The sequence below is a fragment of the Arachis hypogaea genome, chromosome 12 (assembly GCF_003086295.3).
Source record: "Arachis hypogaea cultivar Tifrunner chromosome 12, arahy.Tifrunner.gnm2.J5K5, whole genome shotgun sequence".
Taxonomy (NCBI): Eukaryota; Viridiplantae; Streptophyta; class Magnoliopsida; order Fabales; family Fabaceae; genus Arachis; species Arachis hypogaea.
This window is the reverse complement of record NC_092047.1, coordinates 20,366,805-20,376,694: the sequence shown is the minus strand read 5'-3', so window position 1 is coordinate 20,376,694 and position 9,890 is coordinate 20,366,805. Positions and strand designations below refer to the sequence as shown.

Here is a 9,890-nt window from a genome sequence, read left to right as displayed (position 1 = left end):
GGGTTTTAGGGTTTAGGGTTTATGGGTTCAGGGTTCAGTGTACAGGGGTTCAGTGTGTTTCAAACTTTCAGTTCGTCCCGTGTATTAATTTTGGTTCATCGTGTTCATGGTTGAGGGTTTAGGGTTTAGGGGTCTAGGGTTTAAGGTTTTAGGGGTTTAGAGTTTACAGTAGGGTTCAGGGTTTAGGGTTTAGGGTTTAGCATTTAGGGTTTAGAGTTCAATGTTCAGGGTTTGGGTTTAGGGTTTAGAGTTTAGTGTTCAGGGTTTAGAGTTCAGAGTTCAGGGTTCGGGTTCAAGGTTTAGGGTTTAGGGTTTAGGTTTTAGGGTGTAGGAATTAGGGTTTAGGTTTTAGGGTTTTAGGGATTTAGGGTTTATGGGTTTAGGGTTCAGGGTTCTGGTTTTAGTGTTTAGGATTCAGTGTTTAGGAGTTCATAATTTTTTGGTAAACAGGAGAGCGATTTGGATTACTCTTCTGAAACGAATCAAACTGACAAAGTTTGGATTATTCAATTTTGAATCAAATTGAATGGAATGCAATTTTTAATTTGAATTGAATTAAATGGACGGAGGTGTACTGAATTGAATTGAATTGAATTGATAATATGTAAATTGTAGGCAGAGTTATTTGAATTTGATTTTATATAATGGATTATGTTTCGTTCATTCAGTACTATACAATTGTATTATTTTCAGTTCACCATGAGTACTATGTTCGGTTCACCATGAGTACTGTGTTTGGTTCACCATGAGTACTGGGTTCGGTTCATTCTGTAGTAAGCTGTTTGAATGTGATTTTATATAATGGATTATGTTTCGTTCACTCAGTACTATACAATTGTATTATTTTCTGTTCACCATGAGTACTATGTTCGGTTCACCATGAGTACTGTGTTCGGTTCATTCTGCACTATTCAAAACTCTTCTTCCTCACCTTCTACTGCTTCTTCACCAGAGAGAGAAGGAGGAAAAGACAAAAAATACAGCAACAACAACAACAAAAGAATGACGATAAGGAGAAAACACGTGAAGAAGAAGGAACGCGAAAAATGAGGAGAAGGAGGAGAAGGAGGAACGCGAAGAAGAAGGCGAAGAAGAAGAAGATGCTCCGTGCGTAAACGAGCGTGAGAAGAAGAAGAAGAAGAAGAAGAAGAAGCCCAGGAGAAGAAGAAGAAGCGTGGGGGAGAAGAAGCGTTGGGCGATTTCGTGTGTATTGGGCGCGTGTATTTCACATTTTATTTAATGGTATTGGGTTTTTTTGGTGTTAGGCCAACCTGGTTCCATGGTTACATGGATGTGTAGCATCCCCGATTTATTAATTTATTTCTCCACTGGAGTGTTGTTTCCTTTACTTTGGACCGCACTCCTCCAGGACTATGATTTTATTTTCCTTTTCTGGGTATACGTATCTTTTTTTTTCTTTGATTGGGTTAGTAATTTGGTCCAGTTGCCAAAATCTAACTCATTTGTCGAGCTCCCCTGGTGTCTGTGTCCGTGTCGCATGTGAGAATAAAATGAGATAAAATATCAAGAACAAAATACAAAGATAAAAAATGTTAAAATTAGTGTCTTTACCGATATTGAAGTGTGTTGGTGCAGTTTGGTGGTGGCTCGTTACATCATTTTTAAATTAAAAAATTAAGAGTTTAATATTGTAAAATAAATAAATAAAAAAGATATAATAATATAAAATAAAAAAGTATACATAGAAGACTCTAATATTGATATTCACTAATATAATTATCTCACTATTGATCCAACCGTTACAAATCCAGCATCATAACTCGGCATTATCTATCATAACTCGGCATTATTCACGTTATTACTCAGCAAGCTGACGTTATAGTTCGGCAGTTCAAACAATCTCAACGAACATCTTAGAATTGAAACATCAGATGGGATTTTATCACCCAATTAGTACTCTTCAATTTATATGATGAAACAGAAACATAACCGACCTATCTTCACTCATAAAAGGTATAGTCTTCTATCCTTAGAACACATTGAATTCTCAATACTGACTTAAGCTTCGGAGTGCCTTTGTAGGTACACTCCCCCCTTGTTTCTTACTCACGCTCTGTGCATTTGGACATCCCTTCGGAGTAAAGCTCGGACTTCCACAAGGCTCAAAGGTCGGCACCGAAGATAACAACTCGGCGTCGATTCCCAGGGACCGAGCTCTCCCTTCAGGTATCCATACAAGAACAATTGGTGCCCACCGTCGGCCGAGAATATAACCCTTTCCATATATCATCGGCCTCGACGTTCTCGCTTGGAGCCATGGCTGAACAACTTCCACCCACGCCATCTGAACTCCTTCAGATGGTGACCGAGTTATGGCAAGCCAACCAGCGCATGGCCGAAGAGAACCAACGAATGGCAAATCAAATTTCTAATTTGAATAACACCCGAATCGAAAACAACAATGATTGACAAGAACGGACAGAAGAAGCCGAGCATAACTCATGGCCGACGCATGTCTCTGAAACTGCTGGCACGAAGAAGAGCAACCCGAGCATAATGAGGAAGCTTGGCCAGATGACGAGGACGACAACCTAGAAAGCTCCCCTGGGCCGTTCATGGCCGAGGTGATGAATTTCCTGTTGCCCATGAGGTTCACCCTGCCGACCACACTAACCCCTTATGATGGACTAGGTGATTCGAAGAAATACATCAAGAAGTTCACCTCCATAATGATAGTAAATGGTGAATCTGATAAAGTTTTATGTTGTCGTTTTCCATCTTACTTAGACGGTCCTGCACTTGATTGGTTCTGTTCTTTGCCTGTAGGTTCTATTTCTCGCTTTCGAGACCTATCAAAGCCTTTTGAGGAGCACTTTGCTGGATCGGCCATCTACCTACACGACTCCGATTACCTGAACACAATCAAGCAAGGCCAGCACGAAACCCTTAGAGATTACGTGATGCGCTTCACAAAGATAGCCATGAGTATACCCGATCTCCATCCCAAGGTGGAACTGCACGCAATAAAAAGCGGACTCCGACCAGGAAAATTTTAGGAGACCATTGCTGTAGCCAAACCCAAAACTATGGCCGAGTTTCGTGAAAAGGCGAAAGGCCAGATTGACATCGAAGAACTCCAACAAGCTCGGAAAACAGAGAAACCACAATACAGAGACGACGACAAAACACGAGACAACAAGAAAAGCTTCAAACCAACTCCGCGATATGACTCTTACACTCAGTTCAATACCAAGCATGACGACATCATCAAAGAGATCTTAAATTCAAAATTGATCAAGCCGCTAAGAAAAGTCGGCAGTTACCCAGATTCAAAAGGCGCAGACAGATCAAAATACTACTCTTTCCACCAAAAGCACGGACACACTACTGACGAATGTGTCATCGCCAAAGACCTTCTGGAGTGACTAGCTCGGCATGGTCACCTCGACAAGTACATCGGCGGCCACATACAACAACGAACATTCTCTGGTGACCAAAGCTCGGCGACATAGCATGGCCGAGATAAAGATCGATCGAACTCCAATCATCCGGACCAACCAAGACGTATTATTAACTGTATTTTCGGAGGTTTTGCAGGTGGAGGAGCCACAAGCTTGGCAAGAAAGCAATCTTACCGAGCTATGCTTTCCATAGAAGCCGATCAAACTCAACAGCAGACACTTCCACACTTTCCTCATATAACATTCCAGACGGCCGACCATAACACCAACGTAACAAATATAGATGACCCGGTCGTGATTTCCTTGCAGCTCGGAGATCTCCTAATCAAAAAGGTTTTACTGGACCCTGGAAGCAGTGCCGATGTCCTCTTTTACTTCACATTCCAAAAGATGAAACTCAGCACCAACATCCTCCAACCTTCCACTGGAGACCTGGTTGGTTTCTCAGGTGAGAGAGTCCCGATTATGGGCTCTGTGTGGTTACAAACCACACTCGGTGAGTTTCCTTTGTCAAAAACATCAGATATTCAATACTTAGTTGTTGACTGTTTATTCCTTACAACTTGATACTTGGCCGACCTTTCTTAAACAGGTTTGGCGCCATAGTCTCTACAATTTATCTCTGTGTTAAGTTCCCTTTGCAGGATAACACAATTGCAACCATTCACAGTGATGCCCGAGAAGCCAGAGAATGCTACAACAACAGTTTTAAAAGACCTAACCAACACATACAGGCTCATGTCCACAACATTGGCAACCAAGACGACCTACCGGCCTTGGCCGACCTTGACCCAAACCAGGAACCCTCGAGCGACCAACCCTGACAGAGAACTTGCATAAAATCTATTTCGCAGAAAGCCCGGACAAATTCACCTACGTCGGCTCCACATTAACATCAGAGGAGAAAGCCTCATTCCGAGCATTTTTACAACAAAATGCTGACCTGTTTGCTTGGACTCCAGCTGATATGCCAGGCATTGATCCATCCATCATATCCCATAAGCTGGCATTAGATCCGTCCGTCCGACCTATAGCACAGAAAAAGAGGAACCTCGGCCACGACCGAAAACAAGCCTCCCTGGAAGAAACCAAGAAGCTGATCAACGCTGGCTTCATCCAGGAAATCAGATTCACAACATGGCTGGCGAATGTCGTCATGGTAAAAAAACATAACGGTAAATGGCGCATGTGTGTTGATTTCACCGATCTTAACAAAGCATGCCCCAAAGATTCATATCATTTTCCATCTATTGATTGTCTAGTTGATAATGCATCTGGTTATGAAAAACTTAGCTTTATAGATGCATATTCTGGCTATAACCATATCCAAATGCATCCATTCGATCAAAATAAGACAGCCTTTATTACTGAATATGGAAACTACTGTTTTAAAGTCATGCCATTTGGCCTTAAGAATGCAGGTGCAACATACCAACGCCTAATGGACAAAGTCTTCGCCAAGCAGATCGGCAGGAACATTGAGATCTACATTAACGATATGGTCGCCAAGACAAAGGTCGGCAACAATTACCTTGATGACCTCACAGAAATCTTCGGTCAAATCAGAAAATACAACATGCAGTTGAATCCCGAGAAGTGCGCATTTAGCGTCCAGAGCGGCAAATTTCTCGGCTTCATGCTCACTAGCCGAGTTATTGAGGTGAATCCAAAAAAATGCCGAGCTGTTTTAGACATGACAAGCCCACAAACCATCAAAGAAGTCCAGCGGTTAACAGGGAGACTCGTTGCGCTCTCTAGATTCTTACCCTGTCTAGCTTCTAAGTCTTTATGTTTTTTCCAAGCTTTAAAAAAGAAAAAAGCTTTCCAATGGACTGATGATTCCGAACAAGCATTCACAATTATCAAAGAAACTCTTTCAAAACCACCAATTTTACAAACCCTCCTTCAAGGGAAACCATTATTCTTATATTTATCTGTCACTAACTGGGCTGTAAGCTCCGCTCTTGTTGCAGAAAGTAAAAAGCAGCAGTTCCCGATCTATTTTACTAGCAAAACATTACAGAATACCGAGCTTCGATATTCGAGCATTGAGAAGCTGGCTCTAGCCCTTGTCTTCTCAGCCAGAAGACTCCGGCCATATTTCCAGAGTTATGTAATCCATGTTCGGATAGATCATCCTTTACGACAAGTCCTTCAGAAATCAGAGCTGGCTGGCCGACTAGTAAAGTGGTCGGTGGAACTTTCGGAATTTGATATCAAGTACGAGGGCCGAACATCTATTAAGTCCCAATTCTTGGCCGACTTCATTGCCGAGTTCTCAGTACCAGACACAACCGAAGATTACAGCGAATAGTCTTTATACGTCGACAGGTCCTCCAACCCACAAGGATGTGGAGCAGGTATCATACTTGATGATAGTCACGGCAATGTCATCGAACATTTCCTCCATTTTTCTTTCAAAGCAAGTTACAATCAAAGTGAGTACAAAGTCCTAATTGCTGGTCTTAGACTCGCTGCCGACCTAAACATTACCGAACTTAAGGTATACTGTGACTCCTTACTTATCGTCCAGCAGGTAAACAACTTATACCAAGTAAAAGACCCTTTGCTTTCTAAATACCTTGACATCGTTCAAAATTTACTTTCAAAATTTTCTAAATACGAAATACAGCACATACCCCGGGAGAGTAATGGCCGAGCTGACATTCTATCTAAACTCGCCAGTACTTAACCAAACGGGTCATCCCTTTATTAGTCAACATTACTTAAACCAAACATTGAACTCACAGAAGTTTTAAGTGTAACACAGGAAGCAGATTGGAGAACTCCATACATAAAGTATCTTCGGACAGGGATCTTGCCAGGCAATGTCGAAAATGTTTGACATTTTTGCCGACAAGCCTCCTTCTTTACAATTTATAATAATTGCCTGTATAGACAAGGATTCTCTCGTCCTTTACTAAAGTGTCTTTGCAGAGCAGAAGCCGAGCTTTCGCTTGCCGAGGCACATGAAGAAATCTGTGGTACACACCTCGGAGCCCGAAGCCCGAAGCCTGTCTTCAAAGATCCTCAGAGCTGGATTATACAGGCCGACACTACGACAAGATTGTAAAACAAAAGTCAGAAGTTGTAACAACTGCCAGAAACACAATCCGATAACACATCTCCCGGCTGAACTCCTACACTGTTCCGAGGTAAGCTGGCCGTTCAACCAATGGAGCATAGATATCCTCAGCCCTTTCCCGACAGCAGCAGGGTAGGTAAAATTCCTGGTTGTAGGAATTGATTATTTTTCAAAATGGATAGAGGCACAGCCTCTAGCCAAGATTACATCACAACAAATGCTTTCTTTTGTATGGAAATATATTATTTGTCGATTCGGCATACCTCGGCACATTATCACAGATAATGGTCGCCAGTTTGCCGTCAGAAGTTCACATCCGTTTTGCAGGACTTGAAAATCAAGCAACACTTTTCATCGGTAGAGCACCCACAAACAAACGGGTTAGCAGAAGCTGCAAATAAAGTAATACTACATGCTCTAAGAAAGAAACTGGATGATGAAAAAGGCCTCTGGGCCGAGCTTATCCCAGAGATCATATGGGGATACAACACCACCATTCACTCAACCACAAAGGAAACACCCTTCCGACTAGTCTACGGTTCAGACGCAATGATACCCGTGGAGATCTCCTAATCCTCACTATGCACTAAAATGGCCGACCATACTTCAACAGACATAGCTCGCCAATCCGAACTAGACCTCATAGAGGAAGTCAGATCGTCAACAGCAGTCAAACATTTGGCCATGCAACAGCACATAGCTCGAAGATACAACCAAAGACTTCACCCAAGGTCTTTCCAAGTAAACGAGCTTGTGCTCAGGAAAACAGAACAAGTTAGAAGACCATCAAACCATGGCAAACTAGTAGCTAATTGGGAAGGCCCTTACCGAATCACAGAAGTCATCGGCAATGGAGCTTACTGATTACAAACCTTAGATGGTAAAGATCTGCCTAACACTTGGAATGTATCATCTTTAAAATTATATTACAGTTAAAAACCAGGGACTGGTGAGTACTCTTTTTCCTACTACCAAGATTTTTTCCACAATGGGTTTTGCTTGGAAATGTTTTAACGAGGCTAGCCTACCTAGGCCTTTGGAAACAATGGTTCTCAAATAAATAAATTTCTTATTTCATCAAATACTATTCCTCTCTCATTTATTTGCAAACTATTTATACTGCCGATCTATAAGCCGAAGCCGATCATTCGGATACTATCAGTCAAACAAACCACCGATCAATAATCCGAAACCGATCATTTGGAATCTAACAATCAAACAACTGGCCAATCTTAATCCGAAACCGATCATTCAGAATTTATCAATCAAACAACTGGTCGATCTTAATTCGAAACCGATCATTCGGAATCTATCAGTCAAACAAATATCCGACCTCACCGCGATTCCAAACTACTCAGAATTAATCATACAAACACATTACTAATCAATAGTCGAAAAATGACCATTCAAAAATTCATCAAAACCAATCCAATTACACCTAACACTATCTATCAAATAAACCCTATTTCTATTATTTGGCATCTCACTAAACTCGGCCTACTCGGCCCTCCCTTAACATCAAACAAATATCTTCCGAAAATAATGGCACTTCACCATTCAAACAAATTTACATGGTATGTTTTACCCAGAACAAAACAATTAGGCTCTAGGCCACAGTCACAAATCAGACAACACTCACTCATCATAAATTGCTTCTCTCAAAAAACAGTAGCAAAATAAAGTTACAAACATAAGCTCACCACAGGAGCAAAATAGTTCCCCAACAAAATAAATGTTCAACAAACACAACAACATCAGACCTAAACCTCTTCAATATTTTCATCTCCCTGCTTAGCAGCACCGTCATCCTCCACCATAACCCCATCCTACACTATCTTCCCTGGATCCATCTGAGAGAAATCCACTCCAGGAGCAAGAAATTTCGCTTGAATTGAAGCTTTTTCAAAAATAAACGAATCCAAAATCTCACCTTGTTTGCTTTTTTCAATCTCTTTCAACTGACTTGTTAACTCAATCACACGAGAACTCATACTAGAGAGACCGGCCTCCTTCTTCTTAACGTCCTCCACCTTCTTCGAATAATTTTCCTTTGTCAATAACAATTCCTTCTGTACCTCAGCCAGCTTTGCCTCAACCTCGGCAACCCTAGCTATTTTCAAATCTAACTCCTCCTTCAACTTTGGATCAGTCCTTTCATTCGCAGCCTTCAAATGTTTCTTTTCGCGGCTACGCCCCAAACTGGCAAGCTGCAAACCAACAACGTTACGCAAAGCAAATACAACCATCAACATAATTATCAGCAAATATATCAAACAAAGTAACACAACAAAAACACAATTACCTGCATATACTGGTCGATAGCCACATCCCCAACCTCCTCAGATAAAATAACATCGGAGGGGGTCTGACAGACCTCATCAGCAGTAATCATGAAAGGATAATCCTTCCCCCAAAGAGACGTACCCTCACTCTGCTCCACAATATCATGCAACTTCTTTTGGTTATCATAAAATTTCTGCACTTCCTTTATTGGAATTTGTATCCCATTATCAGAATCTTCGGATAGGTCCACTACGTCAGCTTTCTTCCTCTTTAAAATCACCTTTTTCCTCATCGGCTTCGACTGATCAACCTTGTCAATGCTGACCTTCTCCGCCTTTGACAAAGATCCCTCTTTATCAAGACCTTTACTCCTCACACGAGCCCTAAGACTCGCAGTAGATATGCCCGGATATTTACCACCTGCAACACAAGCAAAAACCAACATTTGTCACAAATCTCAACAATGATACAATAAGAAAATCAAATTCCTTACCCAGAAAGTCTACAACAGCCGCCTTATTTTCTTCCCATTGCAGCAGATCATATACAGAAATCAATTTCTTCCGATCAACAACCTCAGTCAAATACTCAATTATGCACTCATCCCTTGGGGTTATAGTTTCAGGCCCTAGAATGTTTTGAGGCTCTGAACACCACCAAAGAGGAAAATTTTCCCCTAAATGTTCGTCCACATAGAACGGAAAGTCACCCTCGAAACTACTCACCTTAATATACATTTCCTTGAAGTTCTTAAAGGACGATTTGTATAACTTAAAAATGCCAAACCTCGGTGAACTGTTTAAATTTACCCAACCACCTTTCCACACACCATTTGCCTGAAACAAAGAGAAAAACAACTCCACTGATGGAATTTCCTCCAAAAACTCCATAAGAACCTCAAACGCACACTGGAAAGCTCACCCATTGGGATGCAGTTGTGAGGGTGCGCAGTTCAACTGCTTCAACACCTGACACTCAAATTCACTGAATCGAAGTCTCACCTTCAGTTCCTCCAACACACAGCTATACATAAAGAAATGCTCAAAACCCTCCCCTCTGTGAAAAATCCTGTCATTCTCTGAATATGGGAGTAACTCCAA

At 41.5% G+C, this 9,890-nt stretch overlaps 1 protein-coding gene across 1 annotated transcript; it reads left to right on the top strand.

The window, feature by feature from the left end:
* Positions 1-2,576: 2,576 nt before the first annotated feature.
* Positions 2,577-3,017, top strand: LOC140176660 (uncharacterized). The gene has a single exon (XM_072208194.1). The coding sequence runs from the start codon at positions 2,577-2,579 to the stop codon at positions 3,015-3,017; it is 441 nt and encodes a 146-aa protein (XP_072064295.1).
* The last annotated feature ends 6,873 nt before the right edge of the window (positions 3,018-9,890 follow it).